This window comes from Fukomys damarensis, unplaced genomic scaffold (assembly GCF_012274545.1).
Source record: "Fukomys damarensis isolate Sample0158 unplaced genomic scaffold, DMR_v1.0_HiC HiC_scaffold_38, whole genome shotgun sequence".
NCBI classification, from domain to species: domain Eukaryota; kingdom Metazoa; phylum Chordata; class Mammalia; order Rodentia; family Bathyergidae; genus Fukomys; species Fukomys damarensis.
In genome coordinates, this window is record NW_022900950.1 from 66040029 (window position 1) to 66065036 (window position 25008).

Genomic DNA, 25008 nt, shown 5'->3' on the forward strand with positions numbered 1-25008 from the left:
ACACACACACACACACACACACACACACACACACACACACACACCAGGGATTGAACTCGGATCCTTGTGCTTACAAGGCAGGTGGTAGAACCACTGAGCTAAATCCCTGGCCCAATAGTTCCTATATTTTAACAGATGAAACAACTGAGCTGCAGAGATTATCTTGCCTAAATTCACATACTAATCAGGTGACAGAGCTGATGTCTGGATACTTTTAGGATGATCCCAAGGTCTGAACGTCAATGCCATCATTGCACCATCCCCATTCTGTTTCTGATCTCCCCATAAGGGTCTGAGACAAGGATCACAATGCCAACCCCAAGGAATGGCTGTGGCCCATGCTAGAACAACTACATCAACTCCAGGCTGAATGTCTGATGCTTCGTGTCTATTAGTAACTTTGGGGGTGATGGTATCTAGTTTTCTGTGTGTCTTTCAGGTTTGCCATTTGGAGTGAATCTGATAGATCCGTTGTGTGGAATGACTTAAAACATAAATGTTATGGGACAGTACCACTTATTCAGATTAAGTGCCATTTAAGATATTAATTGGAAAGGACTTCATCCAACTTTAATGCAACTGTCTTTCTGCTGCCAATCAACTGTGCCTCTGCAGAAGTACTTCTGGGACACGCTTTTTCTCAAGCAGAGAAAATGTCGCCTCCAGACCAGTTCACTCAGTGTAGCAAAAACTGCAGCCTGGGTCCAGCTCTTCCAGGCTCCTCGCAAAGCTTTGAAACAAAACAAAACAACAAACACACAAAAAAACCCATGGCAGAGTAGGAGCCTCAGAAAGAGGTCTCCTCTCTGAGCTACTCGTTAAGCAGTAAATAATTAAAACACCCTGAAAAAGACAGGTAAAATACAAGCAGCAATGGCGGCAACACAGACATGAAAGAGAAGGGGAAGAAAATGAATTTTAGAGAAAGGAATGAAATAATTCATTTGAAGCTTTAATAAAGTTTCATTTGCAGTCTTGTTTAAAGATATATCAGGCTTTAGGGATGTAACCTAATTACATTTTTATTCTAAGTTCCATTCAAAGATCGTGGACTTTGATTCTTTAACACAGATCAAACATGGTATAATTTTCTCATGGCTATCAATACTTAAAAAGGATCTCTTCATTAAATACTATAAGGTCTTAGGATGTGTGCACACGGTAGATGGAGAATAAACTGACATGGCCCGAAAAGGGACAATTGTTTTATATAGAAGTAGCAATGCTAATACATTTGATTTTTCAAAAATTTAACTTATTAAATTCATTTTTGTGGAAGCATAAAGTGGACTGTTTCTAACTTCGATCTAGTTATTTGCATCTTAGAAAATGTGTATGAGGAGCTACTTTCTAAATACATGTGTGGCGTTTCTGCCAAAAATGAAATGTGGGTTGCCCTAGCCAGAAGTTGCAAGGTTTGCAGTCACCTGGAGATTGAAGGTGAGAAGTGCTTGCCCCAGGCCAATGGTGTGCCTGAGACGCCTAGAGACTGGTATATTAAGGTCACCCAGGGTCTGATCAGACACTTGTTTGACTGACTTTATCCCACCTCCTTCCCAGGCAACCTGAAGGGAATAATGGCTTGCTTTCCAGGGAATTTAAGAAAAGTTTCCTCAAGGAGACTTTAAGGTGCAACCGGAGAAGCAATTTGCAAGTGGAGGAAAACTAGCACAGAAGGTTTCTTTAACTACAAAGAGAAGAAATAACGTTTCCAGTGAATTTGATTAGTTGCTAAAGATAGGTGTAGGATTTACGTGCTCCAACAGGAAAACCTATAGAGAACTTTGGGAGTTTTTACTAGAAATTGTTTTTATCCCCCTGCAAACTTCTACAATATCAACCCTAAATTTATTTGTCAAAGTCATACATTTCACATGATTTTCCCTTTGTTACTTTAAGTGCCATTTTCTCTTGAAACATCTTGGAGAGGAGCCTTCATTGTTACAACTTTTAAAATGTGATGGCAATTTAAACAGAAAATGAGAGTCATTTAAAATCAAAGTAATCATAATATCCTTGCAAAAACTCTATTATTAGAAAATAAAAAAGATGTTATTGCCTCACTACTATTAAATAGAAAGGCAAATAAAATTGTAATATTCACTCTGCTTAGGGTGACCAGTACGTGCTAATTTACCAGGGACTTTCTGGGTTCTAACCCAAAGTCACAAGTCCTGGGAACTCCCTCAGTCTCAGGCAAACTTGAATGATAATCCTCATACCAAGGAACCAAAATATAAAAGAACTTTGAAAATATGATTCAATAAAACAAAAAAGTAATACATTGTAGTTAGCAAAAACCATAATTCAATATATTTATTTTAAGGGCAAAAAATATATCAGCAGGAATGAAATACTACAGGGAAAAGTCTTAAAATATTGTGAAAAATGGCATCATCAATTACTCAAAATGTACTTATTTTGCTCCTTTCATTTTATACCTTTTTTATACCCATTCATAAGTTTTACAGTTGTAAAGAGCTGTGTATACTTTCTCTGTCCATCTAGATTATTTTGTTTAAACTACTTTTCATACTGCATATTTTCATAACTGCATTTTGAGAGGCTGTATATTGTTCTCTTACCTTCCAAAACCATTTAAATGATTCACAATATCACTGGCAATACACATAAATGCTACTTTAAGGAAACATGATTATCATTGTTATTACTTGATATTGGAAAAAGCGTTAGATGGCACTTCACAATTATTCAAATTGATTTTTAAAAAGTTGCTTATTTTCTTATATAATCATTGTGTTTCCTCTGTGGTGAATTATCTGTATCCTTATCTATGTAATCGCAATTGACTTAAAATTTTTCTTCCTAATTGATGTACACTTTACATAGAATATAGCTCGGAGTTCTTTGTTAGTATGCTGCATATAAAGTTATTCTTTTCTTTCTCCCAATACCCTGCCTTATAACTAAATAAAGATGCTGCCTCCCTGCTGGTCTGTCTGAACATCATTCTGGCTTCGTATTTATACTACCAGCTCTTGCCCCAGCCTCCTCATTGAACTCAGGGCCTCCTAAGTCTTTCCCCTGTTTCTTGATTCCCTCAGTTGTGTAAGTGATTCCACATGCAACCACTGAACAGCCAAATGCACACCTGGAGTTCAGTACCTGACAAAAAAACCTTGTCATGCAGCTATGCAAACCCTTCTGTTCCCATTGACTCAATTTACTAATCTTTTTAACTTCACCTTTGCCTTCTATATCTGGAGGACTTCTGTGTTAGTTAACCTTGAAGGAGTTAGTCCTTGTTTTTTGAAATCACTTTCATAACATCTCATCTGGGTAATCTAGAAGGGTAGTATGGATTGAGTAATGAGGGTTTTTTCCCTAGTGCTCACTAAAGGAATGTGGTACTCTCAAAAAGCCACATGGGCTGGATTAAGGTGGAGGAAAGAGAATGAAGCAAATGGTTTGATCATCTGGCAACTGAAAGAGGATACAGAAAAGGAGATAGATTTTTTTTTAAATTCTTAATTTTCTCTGGGCTAGTCCAATTTCAGGAGCATTTTCTTAAGATACATCAAGGAAAATAAACCGAAAAGGTCAACTTTGCAAGGTCTCTGCTAAGCAAATCTTTGTATATGGAGTAGGGTAGAGAAAAGGAAAATACCCAATATCTCAAGACTCAGGTTTCTATGCTGGGTCTGATATGAATACTACCTTGAATCAGATTGAAAAACCATACATAGGGAGATCTCACTTACTTGTGTTGAAAATGATAGAGGAGGGGAAGAGGACCTGAAAAGGACATTAAAAGCTCTGGCTTCTACTCTAGCCCTACTACTGTGGCCATGGCAGAATTGTTTAACTATAATACTTCGTTTCTTCTTACTCAACTATCAAATCAGTATCCAGATGAGATTACTTTGAAGATCCAATATGGCTTTAAAATTCATTCATCTAAAAGAATGGAACATGTGATTTTCCAATCCAGTGTGAAACAGTTTTCCTAGGCCATACCTCCTTATTGCCCATGGTGTCCCAAAATGGCATCTCTGAGGACTTTCTCAGTGGAGTCACCAGAACTCCTGTGAGAGATGTGCACAGAGAGTGAAGAAGAGCAGGAAAAGAGAAGCTGCCTTACTACAGGCCTGAGGACCATGCCAATTAGCTGACCCCTCACTAATCCATTTAGCCCTGACAGGATGCTCTGAAGAACAGGATTATTTTTTAACAATTAAGAGAGGCACAAAGAGGTTAATATTATGTTCCATCTCTATTTTTATATGGACATTACTTTTACACCTCAGTAAGAAAGTGAACACATGGAGTTTTTGATGATCAGTATTTCAGTAGCCATTTAAAAAGCCAGAAAACTCAGATCTGGGAGTGAACTTCGAGCAGTGATCCTCTCCTCTAATCTCCTCATCTTAGAGCTGAGGAGAGCAAGAAGCACGATGATTAGATAACTTGCCTAGATTCACATGGTTAATTAGCAGTGGCAATGTCCAGAGAGACTCTCAGTGTCACCTCCTAGTCTAGTAGCCTAATGACTTTTCCACTGCTGTACTTCATCGCCAGCGTGATGCTCAAGCGCCAATCATCAAGACCAAGACAGTTGTTCACTACCTATGAGCTATCACTAATTGACCCCTGTGCGTGGCTTTGCAGGTTTCCGGTGTAGAAAACCTTTCTCCCATGTTTCTAGTATCCCTATAGATTTGGGACTCCTTTCCTGTCTGGTGATCATTCATTGAATTTATACATTTTATTAGCATCATTCCCAACCCCCACCACCTCAAACTTTCCTATATCATAAAGAGTGTGATTGGATCCATAATAGTTCTTTAATCTTCACAGTCCTCTCACCAACTGTAAAAACCTTCTGTCCTTGTTGATATTTACTGGTTTTTTTTTTTTTTTAGCTACCCAGGCTTCCTCAAATAAAAAAAAAAATACATGTGCAAGTAACCAATTCTAATAGTACAAAAAGTAGATCATGCAAAATATGTCTCCCAATTATTCCACAGGTTCTCTAGAGGCCGCCCCAGTTGAGATTTTGTGCATTTGATATTTTAAATCCCCTCAAGAGCACTTACATTTCTATTAACTTTTAATAAAATGAAAGAGAAAATAAAATACCACACTCAAAACTGATATATCTTTTGGATGTCTTTTAGTTATTAAGGCTGTTTTCTTAATAAACTAGCAAATGTTATTTTATGACAAATAAGAAACTACAATAAAAATTCTATCAATTTTGTTGTGGTATCTTTGATTATATTAAATTAATATGTTTTTGCTTTTTTTTAGAGACTATTGTGATAACCTCATTTCAAATGCTAAAGGATAAAAATAGTCACATTCATAATGGAGTATGGAATAAAGTAAAAAGTCAAAATGCTAGAAAAAGATTGTTTATATAAGATATTAAGAAGTTTTTGATAACCATACTGTGTTATTTTTAGATAATATTCAATCATAGTTGCTTTTATGCTGAGTTTTAGATGAGGGAACATTACATCCATCATATATATTGTGTCATTTCATTCCAACACTGAGGTGTTCTCTTTTTTCTGAAATAACATTTTTTATTACTTAAGGAAATCACTGATTCCATGTGGGATGTTGCATAAGCTTTTAGAGGGCTTCCATAATAAAGTACCACAAACTAGATGGCTCAGATAACAGAAACTTGTGGCCCCACATTTCTGAAGGCTGGAACCCTGAGATCAAGATGCCAGCAAAGTTGTTTCCTTCTGAGGGAGGAAAGAGAATCTACCCCATGCCTCCATGCTAGCTTCTGGCAGCCTTGGACATTCACTCCTTGGGTTGTAGTGCCATTTTGTGTCTTCACATCACCTTCCTTCTGCGTCTATCTCCGCACCCAAGTTCTCCTTTTATTGACTCAGAGTCCACCATAATATCCTCACCTTAACTCGATCATCTATGAAGAACCTATTTTCCATTAAGGTCATATTCACAGACAGGTACTGGAGGTTAAGAATTCGACCCTTTTTATGGGTTCACAATTCAACTCTGCCAGTTTGGATCGGAAGCCCCTTCCCCTCCTCCCTAAGGTTTATATGTTGGAAACTTGGTTCCCATTGGGAAGTGCTGGCACCTTTAGGAAGTAGGGCCTACTGGGAGGAAGCTGGGTCATTGAAGGCAAGCCCTTGAAGGGTATATTGGGTCAGGACCCTGGAGGATTCCTCTCTGTCTGCTTCTCTGCCACCATGAAGTGAACAACTCTACTCTACTACATGCTCCCTTCATGATGTTTTGCCTCATCATAGGGCCCAAACAATGGAACCAACTGACCATGGACGGAAACCTCTGAAACTGTGAGCCGAAATAAACCTTTCCTGCTTTTAAGTTGATTTTCTTGAGTATTTTGTCATAGCAATGGACTAACACAATCCCTTAATAAATATGGTTGGAAGAGTTCTCTAAAATTAAAAACCAAAACTATGGTTTGAAATTAAAAATTAAAATTAAAAACCAAAACTCTTTGTCTGCAGCTGTCCTATCTGAGCTGTGAGGTATCAGCACCAACACTGGAGGAATAGAAGCACAGCAAAGGCAGTGAGTAGATACAGACAGGAGGCTGCAGGGTGGATTTAAAAAAGCCTCCCCCGCCGAGCCACAAGAGAAATAGAACCATAACATGATTGCAAGTTATCCATTGACAAGGCAAGTCTGGGATTAAAGAAGAGAGGAGAAAGAGCAGTCAAATTGTATATGACGAGAATCTTAAGAAGCTACATTGTAGGATGTCTGCATGTGACAGGAGGAGACCTGGCCTCTGTGCTTGGCCCTCCAAAACCTAATGTCCCAAATTGCTAAGTGTCTCCCTTGTGATACGGGTCTGGTCTCTGTGAGGTACCAACAGTCACCAGGAAAGTTGCCACAGGAAAAATCTTTGCTCCAAGGGCCAGAAAGTTCTCTGGTTAATGCACACTTTGGTTTCAGTTCCCTACACCATGCCTTGGTATACCTCACGTGGTTGTCTTTATTTTTTGTTTCTCTGTTTGTTTTTTTTTAAGACCGGGTCTCCTTGCATAGTTCAGGCTGGCCTTGAACTCATGGCATCCTCTTGCCTCAGTCTCCTGAGTACGGACAAGGCTGACTTTGGAGATTCCTTTTAACACTGAAGGATCCATTGGCAGAAATGTCCAGTGAAGGATGGGGTCTGAAGGCCTGGCAGATGACAGATTCAGACTAGGGGGTGGGCAGAGTCGGACAGAGGAGAAAGTGCAAGGGAAGAAAACCAGCCCACCCGTGGCAATGATGAAGAAGGGATAAGACGTTTATTTGTCAGACTTTGAGATGGATAGGCAGAGCAGAGTCCAGAAATTCTAAGCTACACTAGTCACTCACTCCTAATGGCTATGATGAGGCCCACATGTGCACCCTCTGGAATGTGTTGCAAATAATTTTTTACAATAAAAAAATAGCCAATTAAAAAAAAGATTTACTAGCATTTGCAAGGGCCTGAGTTCCATCTCTGGCACAGTTAAAAATGTGTAAATGTTAATTATTCTGGAATATTTAATTTCCAATGTACTTTCTAGGTGGGAAGGAAAAGCTGTAGGATTATAGGAAGCAACTGACCCTTAGCTAGTTTTATGTTGACCGGAGCCCATTTTTAATGTTGGTGTTTCCTTATGATTGGTGAGAAAAGCGCTTGTCTAAATCTCATTATTCTCACAGGAGTGCTATTGTCTAAGTCAATGTTAACAATCACGTCTTACTGTGCGACAAAAGATTAGAAATTGCAGCCATCAGCACAACATTAAGATCTGGATGCTAGAGCAGCTGTGACCAAAATTCCTAGATATGGAAGCCCATCGTATGGGCTGACATGGGGTGGTGAGCAGGATTGCAGGGACTTTGAAATTGAGGATATTCCCCAGTCTAGACAAATACCGGCATGTGTTTGGGCTACAAAATATTTCTGCAGGTAGAATACTGTGGCCCAGCCAAAGCATACAGTGCCAGTGGTCTTGGTGGATACACTGGTTCCAAGCCTATTTAAAGCTGTGCTTTAGCTGGAGGGTCTATTTTGGGAATGTTCCCATAGACTCAGAAAATGTATCTAGCTGTACAAATTATTGCCTGAGTTATGGTTTAAGTGGGAATGGGTGAGAGAGAAGTACTCTCAGGGTGAATTGTCTTGGCCATAGCCAATTGGACACCCCTAAGTTTTAGGAGTAGGCATGTGTAGGGAACCTGTTAAGTGCCTTCATCTGACTGAGTTTCTGTGATATCTATGTGCAGTCTTCACTGTTGACAACCACAACTACTGTGCTCACCCCGTTAGAAGAATCCAGTGGCTGGTACTTCTACACTGGCTTAGTGAGTTAGCCTGGAGGGAGATTCCAAGAGATTTCAGTTAAGGATATGAGGAGCTTGGGATTGAGTTAGTGAGCTCAGGTTTCCACTATTAATATCCCAGTTCTAAAACCCATGATCAGGTATTAAACCTCCTGCCCAGAAGGAAACATTGGAGGATTTGGTCAATCAAGGGGTCCACTATTTCCTCTTTGGGTAAGTTTTTTTTTTCTTTTCTTTCAGTGTTAGATATTGAACCCAGGGCCTTGCACATGTTAGGTTTAGTCTTGTTGGCAATAATCATATTATTAGATTAACCACCTGTCACTGGGACAAAATACCTGTGATAACTTAAAGGAGGAAGGGCTTATTTTGGCTCATGGCTTCAGAGGTTTCAGCACATTGTCAGCTGGATCCACTGCTCTAGGCCTGTGGATAGTGAGAAACACCATGGCAGAAACGCTTAGTGGAGGAAAGCTATTTACCTCCCGGCAGCTGAGGAGCAGGATGAGAGGAAAAGAGCACAGAAGTGCTGACTTCCTCCTTCTGCTTTTTGCTCCATCTGGCCTTCAAGCCTATTGGCCAGTATCTCCCACAGTCAGGGCTGACACTGACACTGAGTTGTAAGTAGTCTTCCTTGCTCAGTTTGCGGGCCTACAGGTCAGTCATCTCTGGAACGCCCCTACCCCACTCACCCAGAAGTGTGCTTTACTGATTTCCTAGGCATCTCCCAATCCAACCAAGCTGACAATAAAGATTAATTGTCACAGTTACCCTGAAACAGTTTAGGACCTTGTGTAGTAGGTGATACATCATTATGGACTTAAAGTGGAGTCAGTCTTCATCAGATAGCTTTAAAAGTTGTATTATTTTTATTTTATGTAATAAATAGATTGCATTTCTACCACAATGAAATAATATAGAAACAAATAAGGGGAAATAAAATATATTCATTTTTTATACCAAAGAAATAGAAATAAAGCTTTTGGACATGAAATGTATTAATAATTGAGGAATGTGTCAAAAATGTTAAAATGGGAGTTTTCAAGAGGCACAAATATGTTGTATATCACATTCCAAAGGGAAGCTTTGATCATTGTATGAAACTTTCCAAGAAATTCCCAAATATCATTACAGAACTCTTGAAAGTCCCCCTTCACAGTAAGGTTACATAGTGTCATAGATCGCCTTAGTCAAAGTCAGATTTACTATCATGGTAATAAATAGACACTAAAATCCCAGAGGGCATAGACAAAGTAATTTTGTTGCTCACATGAAATCTGCTGAGAGTTGGGTGACTCTCTGGGGTGACTCCCCTCCAAATAACCCAAGCTGTTTCCATCCTGTGGTTTCACCATTTCAAATTAAATCCTTCATGATTGCCATGGCAAAAATAGAGATAACATGGAGAAACCATTTCTGCTTCAGCCAAAAATTGATGGCTGACATCCTACTGTCCAGAATTTACATATGTATAGTGACAGATACATGGCACTCAAACGCTAGCTATTATAAGTTCATTTCTATTGCTTTTCTTTTTTAACACTATAAATAATGAATATATAAAGATGTCATATGTGTTTATGTAAAATCTTTGTATTTATTTCCAATTAAGTGAAATGACAGGTTTCAAGGATATGGACATTAAAAAAGTTCTTGATACATATTCTCAAATTCTATGCTATTTTACCTACAACTATCAGTGTAGGAAATATGTTTAAGCTTCACAAGCATTAATGCTCTCTGAAATGAACAGGCAATTTTGATCTGAACGTGGTGCATTCTGTATCTACTTATCAGCATTCATACTTATGCTCATTCACGTACTGGTAATTTTCAAAAAACTGTCTTGCCTGTTTCATTAAAATGTGAGCCTCTGAGTCAATGGGTAATATATATTTTTTCAGCTATGTATTCCCAACACTTTAGCCCAGTTTCTCATGTACCACAGGAACACAATAAACATTTATCAGAAAATCACAGGTGAAAAATAATATATCCATAGTACTTTAATTTACCCATTTGTATTCTCAGTATAGGGCTTTTCATGTTTTTTTTTTCCTTTGATCTGGCTGAATTCAATGAATTTCTTTGAACTGGCTTCCATTTCTTATACCAACGTAGGAGTTTTACTTACTAATCTGTAAGTGTTCTTTATCTTTATATAATAGTGATATTGCTCCATTATCTGGTTTATTTCAAATATTTACCAATTTTTTTGTTTACTTTAATTGTATGAAGTCTTTGATAAACAATTTGAAATTATGTACTAAATCTCTCAGTTTTGGTTTCTGATAGTGTCTATTCCCCTAGCATCAGGAAGGTGCTTCCTCTCTCCTTCCCTCTTCAGTTCCTAAGGGAGAAAGAATGATGAATTCAGGTAGCAAAATTCTCAACTCTCAACCACTCTGGATTCAGTTGTTGAGAGACCTCTGCACTCCATGATAAAGTTCACAAGCACTAGCTTTGAATCCAAAGGACAGTCTGGACTTGACATTCCTGCCCGTACTGATGGTTAAGATTAATTCCGAGGGACTAAAAGAGAATCTGACTTGTACAGATATCAGCTCTGTTCTCCAACGAGCCCTATCCATTCAGATATGTCTGATTCTTCTAAATTCATTCCATACCTGGAAAGGAGCTAATTATCCATTGTAAACCCCATCATCTTCCTTTGTGTCTTAGTTGTTCTGTTACAAGTAAGGGTTTTTCTCATCTAAGACTGAATGAATATTTGCTCATATTTTCTACTTGCTATGAGAAAATTAAATGTCATAAAGTTAAGTATTAAAATAAGATATAGAAGTAGGCAACATGACTGTGAAATATTTAATAAATATGTAAAATCATAAAGAAAATTAAAATCATACTTAATTTTATATGATACATCATCTATTTTTATATGGTGTACTATCTCCAAAATTATTGATGTGCAGTTTTTTTGTAAATTAAATTTCACATTTAATTGGTTCAAGGGTTTACTACTTTCAGCTTCGTTACTTCAGGATTTTCCTATTCTGGGATTATTAGTTTTGACTTATTGCTTATTGAGTTCTAGAGCAAAGTATATTCATAGTGCTTTCTGAATTGCAAATATCTAAGCATGTCTTTTTGTTGTTTTGTGTAGAAAGAGAACATGTGTCTGTAGCATGTTTTCACCTTTCAACTTTACAGCCTTCCACTTCCTTCTCCTCCCCGCTAAACTCAATATACTCAGTTCTGTTTGCTTTATGGTATTTATTGTTGAAAAGAGAAAATTGGCTTTTTGTAGTTTTTTTGTCTATGCAGACAATCTGTGGTTTCTTTGGGTACCCTCCAAAAACTTTTCCAGGATTTATCTACCTGTAAATATCTATCAAGTTTGACTAAGGCATGAATACCTATTTTAATTTACATATTCAGATTTTTTCTTTTTAGGGTTAAGAAAGCTTTCTTACAGTACCTTTGACTATTGCTTTAGTCCTCAATATTGTGTATTCTTCCTCAGGAACTTCTGTATTTATTGTTTTCTTTCATTGTTTTCATTTTCTAGTCATTTCTTTGCAGTTTGGGGCAATTATCCCAGTTTGTCCTCAACATTCTCAACATTACTGATTCAATTTTTCATTATGAGGCTTTTGACTGATGTGTAGGGGTGTGTGGTACTAGGGATTAAACTTGAGGGTGCTCTACCACTGAGTGGTATCTTATTTTTTATTGTGAAACAGGGTCTCACTATGTTGTCCACGGTGGCCAAACTATGAAGGCCTGTGTCATCAGGTCCTGTGGCTACAAGGTCTGCACCTCAGCTCTACTTACAGTATTGTAGGCAGCTTTGGGAGTTAGTGACTGTTAGCAGAACCTGGCCTAGGAAAATCATGAGAACTGGGAGCCCGGGGGACTAAGGCTCCCAGTGAAGGAATTCTGTGTGTTTTGTGATATCAGAGAGAGCTATGTAAGGATGGGATGAACACTTTACAGATAGAAAAGTCAAACCATTGACCCCATTAAAATTCATGGAAAAAAAAAAACCCTTCACAGTAGGGGATATCTTCTATGATCATTAAAAGAATGGACCAAAGAGGTACTAGGGGAAGGTGTCAACCGTCAAACACAACAGGGGTGCATGAGTTTCCTAATTCTAGTTCTTTCTCAGAGATGAGAAGGGTAAAAGGGAAAGTGTATCTGAGTGGTGCCCTCCTTCACCACTGCCAGTGCCGGCTCTGCCTTCCCATCCTGACGCTGTGGGGTCGGGGGAGCTGGTGCTCATTTCCCTGCGAATCCTCACCACCGCTGCTCCTGGGGACTCCTGGACTCAGTCAGTCCACACAGATCACATTATCTAAGATCTGTCCAGGGAACTGATGTCAACAATAAATTCTAGTACCTGAATTTAGCAAATCAACCAAGACAGCTCTTTCTTTCTTCAGAGGTTGCCCAGTCATTGGATGAACTTGGGGTCAAAGCTCCGGGTCCATCTGCCAGCTGATGTCCTCAGTCCCTGTGCCAGTCACAGATAAGACCTTCTGAATGGGAAAACACACACCTCCTAAGGTGTTCTCACTATGGCATTTCTCCTGTCGACTGCCTTCAGTGTGCTCATCACCCAACATCCGTCCTCCGGGAGGACACCTAATTATCCTCCCAGGGAAGTCAGTCACTACATGTAAAGCCAAGGGGTGAAACGAACTTGGATTCTCATGGAGCAGGTGATGCTACTTCGAATCCACCCTACCCATTGGAAATTGGAGGAGAAGAGGACACAAAGGCGGACTGAAATGAAGGATTAACTTGTCCAAAAGTGAACCCCAAGAAAAGACACTGGCTCCTTACGAGGCTACTAAAAAACAAGCTTGTGTAGTGCATTAGTCCATTAGGCCAAATATGAGACTCTGATCCACTTCTTAGACCACTGTGGGAGAGGCTTGTGCATACCTGGTAGGCTAAACCTAAAGTTAGGGCTCTGCCATGACATCTTGCTATTGTGCCCTGGCCTCAGCTCAGACCTAGGGAGGAGCTGGTGTTTCCAACGTATGTTCTTAGAAAGCCTTTTCTCTCCCAGGGTCTGACGTCAGGCCCTGCTAGACCTCTGTGAGCTGATCTGGAATGAATGAAGGAAGGAATGAACGAGCACATCTCCTGCCGATCTGGTGTCTGACAGCTTTCTCCAGGGCTCCTCAGACATGATGTGAATGCTGCTTGTCCTGTTTGCATGATAAAATCCTTCCTAATGACACATTTTGGAAAGAAGACAGCCAGTTGGTCAAGTCCATGACTACTCCATTTCTATAACCCTGATAGAGGATCAAAGATATTTGACCTGAAGAGACTGCCAGCCCTAGAGCCAGTGGGACCCAGGGTGAGCCGCAGGTTGCAGGCCCATTGTTAGCAGCAGCAGCCTGTCTGTTGTGTTCCACTCTGGCCAGGAGGCTCTGGGCAAGGCCTGGTCACATCTGTGCCAGTGGGCTGAACATTACCCCTGACTGCAACCATGTGCCCAGTCTTTGTGGCTACGGCTTCTCCTCATGTTCCTCATTTGCTCTACAGTTACCCGAGGGAGCTGGAGCTCTGCCCTGGACTGCAGCCTGCTTGGTCTGGCCCTGACAACCTGCCCACTACCATCTGCCAGATAATGTCCTCTTTTAACCTGAAAGGGGGCACCCGTGGGATCAGGATGCTGCCACCTGCCTCTGTGCACAGCTGCCGCCTAGCTGTTGCTGTGGGGCCTCCATTCGCTTGTCTGGACCAATCAGATCAGAAGTGCGGAAGCTACAGCACCATCTCCTCAGCAGGAATCCTACAGCAGGTGAGGCCCCCTCACTCCAGCCAGAGTCTTGACACTTCTGCCTTACTCTTCTCAGAGAAAATTCTACCCCAGACTGCAAAAGTGGCAGATGACTTCTACCATCCCTAGGTAAATCAAACACTTTTTATCAATATGGAATCTTGTGAATTTATGTGGCAGGCAACAGAGATACAGTTCTAGGGCCTGCGCACTGTGTGAAGGCATAGAAAAAGTTGTTGCTGTTGTTTTTTTAAATTTCAAAGTCAAAGATTCTATTTATTGTGGAATATGACTGCATTTTATCCTGCTGGAAGGTTGGGTATGTAAATGCCTGCAAGCTAAAACCCTTATGAGAGTTAGATTACAGCACCCCACCCTGATCACACTTTCCAAGCTCATCCTTGCCCTCAGCTGCTGTGTCTGTCACTAAAATGACACAAGCAACTCTGGCACCATGGTTACTGGAGTAGGACGAGACTCTCTGATATTTGCTGAATAAATCAATGAATGAATAGATGAATGAATCAGTTAAGTGAGCAATCTATAAATCCTCTAAAGGAAATGCGTTCAGCAACTTTAAAACAAATCAGAAGTAGGAGATACAGAGTTGCTAAGTGGATATAGCATTTCACTTTTACCAGAGGAAAGCATTTTAAGGATTACTTGTTCACTGGTTGTTCAACAAGGTGAATGCAGAGAATTCTACTAACCTGCATTTAAAAGGGGTTAAGTTCCACAGAGCTGGGCTCCATCTTGTTCACTGTTTACCCCCTGGTACTAGGTTCTCAATTTGTAATTCCTGAGTGAGTGAATTTTGCTCTAATTTGTAATCTCATGGCTGTATCTGTTAACTTGCAAGTCGCTTCATATTTTTAACTACTGCTATTTTGAGATACTATAAATCATATCGCAGAGAGACATTTTGGTTTGTGCAGACTTTTTTAAAAAATTGTTTTGGCATTGGGGATTAAATTAAGGAACACTGAGCTATATCTCTAGTCATTTTTATTTTTTGATTGGGATAACACACGCACCACCAACTCTGGTGCGTATGTTCCGTGTGTATGTTTCTATCTTTTCTTCTGGCTATACTAGTGTAGCAGCTAATTCAGCGGATCCCTTTTCTCTTTCCCCTCTTCCCACAGTTTGCATCACAGACAGTAAATGTTACAGCACACTGCTTTCCTTACTCTGAATGCTCAGAAGCAAAGTCTAAACTCGGTGCTGGCAGGTCCCTAGTCTACTTTTCCACTGTGATTTCCCATCAGTACTCAGAAATGTACTTCCCACGTCAAGGAGGTTGTTTCTCCTCTCACTTTCGCTGACTATGCGCCAGTGGATGTTGTTTCAAAGAACACATCCTATTCTTCACCTGCCTAAATGTCACCCATCTTCCCAGGCCCCTCCAGGACCTCCCGACTCCACCCTGCCTTCTCTGAATCCAGTCTGCAAGGTCTCCCTTTCCACTCTGGATTTTCCTAGCAGTGCATGTATCTGTCACACGAGGGGGCCTCAGACCACCTTCTAGTGCTGGCCATACTTCAGGTCACAATCTCACAATCTACAACCTTCTGGAGCACAAAACCTTAAATAACAAGTTTATAAAAAATTATAAAGACTTATGTAGTCCTATACTCAAAATAATAAATATTTAAATCTAATTGCTTTGCCAATTTTGATGAAAAACCAGATAGTTTTTTTTTTTTTAAAGAGATCAAAGAGCATTTTCACAATAAAATACTAGCCTCAGGGCTGGGGACTTAGCTCAGTGGTTCTGCTGCCTGCCTGGCAAGCGCAAGGTCCTGAGTTCTATCCCTGGTACAAAAACAAAACAAAACAAAACACCCAAACCAAACAAGAAATAAAATAAAATACTTGCCTCTTCCCCATGATTGTAAATTATTTGCATATCACCCACACATTATTCTCCCCTAAATAATTTTAATTTTTAAATCCCTATTTGCAATCCTTGATCAACTACCTTACACAATCCATTTTTTCCCAATTTGGCTTGGCTTTTGACTTTGGATTGTCCTAAGATAACACTATTAAATGTGAATCTATATTTAAAGGAGCATTTGCTTCATAAATTATTGTAAAATACTCTCGGAGTTATATGGACGGCTTTTGGATTTTTACATACGGGAACGGGACACTAGAAAAATCACAGTGTACTTTTCATTTTTCCCCAGGCATTATTGCAGATGGGAAATCAAGTAAAAATGAACAGAGTACTGTTATGAGAGAAAAGCAGTTGCTTGGGTGTTACCTGTAGCCTGAGACTGAGCACAGTGGATGGAGAAGGAGCTTTCTCTCAGGCAGATGCTGCAGGGAACTTGGCTGGATGCTCAGGAGTGAGGCCTGCTAGAAATTCTGCAAGGAATATTCTGCAAGGAACACCGAGGTCCAGACCACCAGTCAAGGGATTTGCCTTTTGACCTCTCTCATTTGCATTGTTTTACTCAGGCCTTTTCCTCTACTCCCAGTGCTTTCTGGTTGTGTGGTCTCAGGTCAGGCAAAGCCCACCGAAGGCAGCCCAGTGGGCCCCACGTACCGGCTTCCTCGTAGAGAAGGCCCAAGTGCGCTTGCGCCTCTGCTTCTCTCTTGCCACCGTCAAACTTGATCAGTCGTGCAACGTGAAAACATCGTTCATAGAAGTGGTTCCTCACCCACTTGTCTTCAGGATTATCGAAGTAACAGGCCAGAATATACAAGTTATTATATACACCTTCGAGGGATCCTCCAAAGAGAAAAAAAATCATAAATCACATTAGAAAAATGTCTCAGGTCACATCCTTTGGAATAGTAAACTAATATCGTGACATTTGTACCATATTCTTTTTTTCTTTAATATGGTTAAAGTCAGGTGTGGTGCAGCATGCCTGTAATCCCAGCACTCTGGGAGGCTGAGGGAGGAGGATCGCAAATTGGAGTCCAACCCGAGCAATTTTGCAACTTAAACGAGATTCTGTCTCAAAATAAAGAAGGCCTAAGAATGTAGCTCAGTGCAAAGGTCCTGAGTTCAAGTCCAAGTACTCCCCTCAAAGCGATTAAATGTTTCACAAATCAAATCTAAATGCAGAAATTAAGCTATTTTAGCTATTAAAATAATTACATTATTTAAGTAATATGCACATAGTAAAGCAACAAAAGCCTTTCTGAAAACTTAGAACATTTTAGAAAGTGACATAGTATTTGGTTGAATCAGAGGACTATAGCATATAGAAGATAATAATATCTGCTAGGAATGCATTTAATTCTTTCAAAAGAAAGGAGAATTAGTATCATTGAATACTTTTTGCCACTGAAAGGTTGAAAAATATTTTAGAAATTTCAGAGAAAGCAATATTTTTAACCATGGGAAAAATAATGTAAATGAAAAAAGCAGAAAAGATTGGGGAAAACCAAGGCATTTTCATTCTTAGGGGGGAAATCATATGTCTAATAAATGATAATCAGGACATCAGGATGGCTGTATAAGAGTGCTATGATGGGAATCAATCTTGCAAACCCCACTGCAGGAGTGAACTTGAACAGAAATGTTTAATTTGTTAAAAATTCTGCCTCAGTTTTATAAACCACTTTTTAATGGTGACCATGAGCAAATTAAGAAATTTTATTATCATTTAGACAATTATTCTGAAAGCACATTTGTAAATGTGAGTATTCCAGGATGTTTATGCGTAGTGACCATAACATGTGCTGGACTTCACCGTTGCTCATTGCTCTCTCCTGCCAGAAAAGTCAGCAAGGATGTTCCTGAAAGGCCACACTCATCAAAAGTATTTCCCATTAGTACACCTAGGTGATTAAATGCAAAGGTTCAGAAAAAGTGGAGGGAGCTGAACACAGGAAAAGGTAGCTGTCAAAAATTGTAAATAAGTCGCTGAAATGTTTTAAAAGAAATTTGTAAAACCCGTGACAATTCTTACATGTAATTCTCTTTATTTTTCTCTCTCTCTATCTTTCTTCCTTCCCTTCCTTGTCTCTTCTCTCCTCTCCCCTCGCTTCCCTTCCCCTCCCTCCTCCCCTCTCTCCTGGAGGTTGAACTCAGGGCTTTTGCACTGAGCTACGTCCCCACAACTTTTAAAAATTTTTTATTTTGAGATACAATCTTGCTAAATTGCTAAATTACCCAGACTGGGGTTCCCATTTGCAATCTTTCTGCCTTATCTTCCCTGAAAGCTGGGATTACTTCTTGAATACACATGTGTTTACCTAAAGTAACCAGACCACTAAGATCTGACTTTTAATATTTTATATTGTTGGTCATATTTACTGATTAGAGTTGTCATTTTAATATGGCAGAAAGTAAAACATATTGCCTCCTCTATTGTAATAAAAGGTATATATAAAGTTTAATTTTCTATATATATTCTTGCAACACTTTCTCTATTTTTCAGTAACTATAAAAGCAATCCCAAAATTTCATAAAGTTTTTTGAACACTGAATTGCACTGGACATAATCTCTCAGGATTTCATAGTTAAGTCTAATGGCTAGGTTAGTTTCTGTACCTGTAATCTGTACCCTTTACATTCTAAGTAGGTGTTTCTCCTTATATGTGGACCCCTCCTTTGAATTATCAGCAGTTATATTAAGAAGAGGAAAATAAAATTCTATGGTTTGTTTTTTATTTAGATATGCTCCCTGATGAGGAAATTCCATGATGAAAAAATTTAGGAAATGTGTCCTGTTTCAGTGAAGCACACAATGCACATTAGCATGTGAAAGGCTCTTGTAAGTCTTGCAGTAAAACAACACACACTACTTCATGTTAGTTCACCTGATGTTTTCCGAACTTGTCTTACCAAACAGGTTTTTTTTTTGTTTTATTTTTGTTTTTCTTCTCATAAAACCTATATATGTCCTGTGGAACTTTGCTTGAGTAGAAATACTTTGGTATCATAAACATATAATGAGAAAAAACTGCTATTCACCCTTAACAAAAATTTTAAAAGTTGAATGTAAATAATGTTTGAATTATCTACTGACTTGGTTGCCCATTACCATTATTGCCATCTCTTTCCCAGCCCCAGAGGGCTCAAGACTCTAATCATAATTTTACAGAGAGTAAAGAAATGATTCAAAAGAATGGATAACAGATGAAATACAGTGTGTTATAGTCTAAAAGACACTGCAACAAACGAAAATAATCCAAGGAGGATTGATTGGCTTACTTGAAACTCAACTTTGCTACAACAAACAAGAGATGTTTTTCTAAAGTAATTCCCACAATTCTAGGTTACTGCTCTTAATCTTAGAGAGGACTGACCCCAGATGACTACTGTTAGTGCCATAGCTTTGATTAAATGAAGTTCTCTGGGGTCCTACACTGATGGTCTTTCCAATGAGGAGCTATGAGGACACTCAGAGGTAGATAATTTCAGGATAATCATCTCAGACCCACGACTGTGTGGGATGGAACCAAAAGACACTGTGAACAGAGTTCCGTATTTTAGATTATATATACATAAATGTACATGTACACATCTATTAAAACATAAAAACACATATATGTTTTAAGATTTAGGATTAATTCTTTAATAAGAGCAAATGTAAATACCCTATTTTTTGGGACATGCCTTATTCTAGTCATGATTTTCCTCACTAAAATTCATGTTTTGACTATGAAAAAATTATACAGATTTTTCAAAAATAACCATATAAAGACTGTGGGTTGTTCAACTGAAGAATTCCCATTAGTATTTTTTTTTGGTAATAAATCTAGTTTTCTATATTTGAACCAGGCATTTTGTAGGAGATAACTCTATAGAAGTATTATTCTGATCGAGGTAATTTTGTCCTATTTAATAAATGCAATTTTAGTTACTGCAAATATATGACAAACAGTTCAGTGAAGAAAATGTTTCCATTACTTTTATCACTTGCATAACAACTTTTTCTATTCCTAAGCCAGGACTTTATTAGCTTTTTTAAATTGGAAAAGTATTTTTATTTATATGCATAGTTATTTTTTAATAGAAGACTAGAAATTAAAACATGTTCCTTAAAACAGATGATTTAGCATTGTTGGTCTTTTTAATGACAAAATACTGTAGGACAAGTTGACTCATTTGTGACATATTATGACAAAGCCAGACATTTGGCTCATACTTTTGAACTGACATGCAAACCTCTGTTTTAAACAGTGAATATGGTGAAATTCAACTTAAAAATATGAATGATGGGCAAATTTTGTCTTGATTAATTCTGTTCCCAGTGTGGATATCATTTCAGAATTTGAGAGTAACCCTGGATTGTAGTTTTTTTTTTAAACAGAATAACATTTTATTTTACAATAGTTTCTTGAGAAATTATATGAATCACATTTTGACGTTCACCAAAGGCCCATTGTTTAAGTCATCATGCAGTTAAATGTTTTTCCCCATATAGTCACCTGCACCCTACCCCACCCACCTTACCTTCACTAGTGTTACTGCTCATAGTTTTGTATGCCTTGTGTTTTTAAGTCAGGTCACAGCCTGATGGGAAACACGCAGTGGCTCCATCAGAGAAGCTAAAAGACCTCTGCTGTCCCCTGGTGCTGTGTCCATGTCCTCCTCATTTCTCTCCAGGGTAAGCCAGGAAAATGAAAATGTTCCTCCTACTTATAACCTACGAAGCGATGAAATGAAGCTACACCTTGGCAAGACTTGAGCTTTGCGTATTGTTTTGTTTTGGAGCCCTGTAGTATTCTCACTCAAAAGGCTGTGGAAAAGAATAATTGGGGACACCAAACTGACACACCAAATTCTAGGATTTCCTTTTTTTCCCCCTTTCATTATGAATCACCAATTCCTTAGGGGTCAGTAGAGATGAAGAAAGACAGGGGGAGAAGGCAGAGGAAGAAATTCAGCAAGAGGCACCAAAATGCAGTGGTAAGGAATTATTTTTGCTTCCTCTGTAGCACAATAGAGTAACTACCCAGCAAAACAGCCTCTGCTTTATCTTAGAATGACTAGAAAAGAATAATATGAAACTCCTAACACATAAAAGTGATTAATGGCTGAAGAGATGAAAATGCTTATTACCCTGGCTTGATTATTATACATTGTATACATGTATCAAATTACGATAATGTACCTCATAAAGATACACAAATTAAAATGGTCAATTCCTAATACATAACTCTAAGAAATACGTGTGACAACAGTATCCATATAATTATAGAAAAGGTTAAAATATCTTGATACTTAAAATATATATCAACTTTCCAGAAAATATTAGATGGCGCAAAAAAAAAGAGACTTATTAGAAATGACTTCATGGAAAATATAAGATTAACAATTTTAATCACAACCGTGAATTGCATGCATTTCGATGTGTTTCCATAATTCGCTCACATAAATTCTCGGATTCCTATCCGTAGGGTTTCATAGCACCTTCAAAGCTCACAGTACAGATGCTAGGAAATCAGGGTACTTTGCAAGTGCCAGTAACCTTCCGAGTATGTTCTCAGAGCGAGGCGGCGCTCACATAGCACACAGGGAAACGATGCGCAGGTTTGTAATTAGCGATGGAAAGGATTCAGAGCATTGGGACGTTCTGGAGATTCTGTCAGCGCCGCGCACTGACTTCCCAGGCTTAGGAAGCAGCCTTGTGCCTCGGCTTTCGCTCTCCTTCCTTCCGTAAATTTGCTTCACTGACCAGGTACTGTGCTAAGTCTTCTTACTGTTTCAAGTCCACATATGAAGCAGCTGGGAATGTCCCTTGGTGCTGCACTCGGCCCGCCCTTGTGCCCTCCCTGCCTCCACCTACCTTTCCGCTCGGCGGCCTCAGCCCTGGTCAGGTAGTGGTAGAGGAAATCTAGTTTGTCCGGCTGCTGCTCCAGGGGCTTCTGCAGCCAGAAGACGGACCTCACTCTCGCCGCCTCCCTCAGCACATCCCATCGCTCCATCAGACCGAAGACCTCGGCGAAGGACTTGTGGTAGCCGTCTCGCAGCATCTCCACGCAGACGTTCTTCCTGTACGAATTCCTGTAACTGGAGATAAGAACCGGAACGCGAAAAGCTTCATTCAGGTCCCTCCAGTCCCTGCGCTGCTGTTTTCATTCTCATAATTGCAGGCTGAACCGCACTTCTTTTTTTCCCCTTCAGTGAAAGCGCTAAAAACTATCAAAAGATCTGTGCTGCAAACGCTTAATTGAACAACGTCAGTTTAATGAGAAGTGCCAAGAGCTAGCCACATTCCGTAAGTTTAAAGGAATTACTTTACAAATCTATCCGTTCCAGAGCTGAGCTAGCTTTGATAAGGACAAATGAGGACGTTGGACAGATTCTTTTCAAAAACACTTCATACAATAGCCCCCCACCAAAAACCAACCAGTCAAAATTTTCAATAAGGAAAGCAAAAGTCAAGCTTGCTATTTAATACCAAAGCAATGCGTTTTCTCTAGTAGAAAATTTCACAGTAGGTCCTGGGAGTTCACCATTGATTCAGTCATGAAGAAAATATTTATTGAAACCTATTACTAAATATAACATGTTCAGTTAGAATTAAGATAATGGTTTGTGAGGTTGATATAATTCACTGCTTCTTTTCGGCACATGGGGGGCTGAGGAAGGAGGATCACTTGAGCCCAGGAGTTTGAGAATAGCCTAGGCCGCCTCATAAGACCTGATCTCAACATACAAAAACAAAGACCAAACCAACAAAAACCATTCTTACATCTAACTTCAATAAAAAACAATATGCAAGAAGGTCAGAGAAGTGAAATATGAATATGCCAATGATTCATTTGCAAAACCACTATTGTATTTCCGTTGTTACCCAGTGTTCCAGTCTAACAATTCAACATTTAGAATAACCGCTGTGATGTCATAATACTACAATAAAAACTTCAGTGTAGAGGGAGAAGAGCTCTAAATTAAAGTACCTAAGTTTGAGCCCGGTTTGACCTAATTTTCCTAGACTTGACTTCTTATCTGTAAAATCTTTGTACATTAGTAAATGCCCTCCCAACACCACAGGATTCTTCTAGGAACCAAATGAAATTATCTGTGCAAAAATACTCTAGGAAATGTGACACCTTAAGCTATTAGAGTTCAGCTCCTGGCTAGGCACTGGATTTATCTTTAGTGTCAAAACCAAAACAAGACAAAGCAAAACAAAACTATCTAGGCTCATCTGCCCAGATTTTCTTACTCAGTGGATTTACTTAGGTATAGGTCAAAGAGTGATCAGGAGGAGAGTGATGAGGTAGGGAGTTGCTTTTTGTTTTGTTTTATTTTTGGTTTTATAGTAGGGCCCAGACGACTGAAGAGACCTGTAGGTAAAGCAATGGTGAGAAGTCTAGGCTCCAAGCAAGGAGTGATGTGTGCCACCGGAGAGTCTGATGGGATGTGACTGCGTTGTGGAAAAAGCCCCTGGAAGGAGCACCCCCTCCAAACTGCAGCCTTCACCCAGCTGACAGACAAGTTATTATAGGACTAGCACATAAAGAGAATAAAACAAGAACGTTCATAAGCCAGGAGTCAAAAGCCACCACTGGGCATCAGATCAAGAAATATTCAAAATGGGGAAGAGAAGAGGAAGAACAATAGTTGTTTGTTCTTCCCAATGAAGTAGAGGAGCAAAGGATGGAGAAGCAGGAGGCAAAGTGCCACAAAGGACCAGGTCCTCTCTTCCCTGCACTCCAGGCAAATACCAGAGGGTTCACAGAATAGAACAAGCCAACATCACGTGAAATCCAGTTATCCAATCCTAAAAGCGGAAGATGCCTATATCCTGCTTCTCATCTGGACTCCTTGAAGGCAAGAAGATAAGCAACATCCCCCTGGCCACCTCCTCCTACACTGGGCATGGAAAGGTAGCAAATGACCAAGGTTTCTAGGTAGAAGAGGACCAGAAGCAGCCCTATAATTTCCACATCTCCTGACTAGTGTGGGAGGAATGATGGAATAGTCTAGTTGGCTGCACATGTGACATGAAAATTTTAGAAAAACAGGGCCTATATGCTGCCACTGTGTAATCTGGACACAGGGGGAGGACGTATGCTGAAAGGTTGGTTAGAGGCTGCCCCCTGGGAATAAAGCAAGGCACAGACATAATTGAAATGAGGCAGACTGAGTAGCTCTGGGAGGGGGCCAGCCAGCATCTTTTCAGACAGAAGCAAGAAGAAGGATGAGTCAAATGCACCAGAGATGGTCACTGTTTAGGACCTCACGGGATAGGATCGCATTCAGCTATTGCATTCAGAGAGAACTGTTTCACAGTGTCTTGAAAAATAAAGGCTTCATTTTTTAAACCTAAAGTTAGGCAGCTCAGGGCTTGTATCAGCGACTAACAAGTTCAAGATTGATACCTCCGTGATTATATGACCTGTATCTCTTGCTTGTCCCCTGAGAGTCACAACAGGGCTACCACAGCTCCAAACATCATGCCAGCCTTCAAGGCAAGAAGAAAGGGGAACATGGGGGTGACACTGGCTGTTTCTTTCTTAATTTCATAGAAAAACAAAACCACTCCCGCGACTACTAGTTGATTTCCACTTTGTTTATATGGCCCAGAAGTCTGTCACAAGTCCTTTTCCCTTGCTGCAAGGAGTCTGGAAACACATATATCATGCTTGATCTTGGGTACCTTGTCACCCAAGAGCAACTGGAGTTCTATTAGTAAAGAAGGTAAAGGCACTGGGAACTGGGCAGGCCAATGCAGTGACAATCACAAGGTCTTAGTCCATGATCTGAGACGAGCTTCTGTTACACCCTGTTTCCCATTTCTCACCGGATCAGAGAGAAAAAAATGCAAGATGCCCAGCCAAGTTTATTTATTTTTGGTACCGGGGATCAAACTCAGGTCCTTGCATTTGTGAGGCAAGTGGCAGAACCACTGAGCTAAATCCCTGGCAACGATGAAATTTTGGGGTGACTTTGTTCTTTTCTATAATGAACATGTATCATTATTTTTATATTGAAACAATGATAATTTGAGTTTTTTTTTTTTTTTTTT

At 39.5% G+C, this 25008-nt stretch overlaps 1 protein-coding gene across 9 annotated transcripts in view; it reads right to left on the bottom strand.

Annotated features, from left to right (window-relative positions):
• Ttc29 (tetratricopeptide repeat domain 29) overlaps positions 1-25008 on the bottom strand; it is a 210947-nt gene that overhangs the window by 147340 nt on the left and 38599 nt on the right. For all 9 annotated transcript variants that reach the window (XM_010610918.2, XM_010610917.2, XM_010610916.2 and 6 more), the window contains 2 exons: positions 21817-22040; positions 16611-16796 (listed from right to left, as the gene is read on the bottom strand). In XM_010610918.2, the coding sequence (XP_010609220.1) occupies positions 16611-16796; positions 21817-22040 (410 nt within the window). The remainder of the gene's footprint in view (positions 1-16610; positions 16797-21816; positions 22041-25008) is intronic.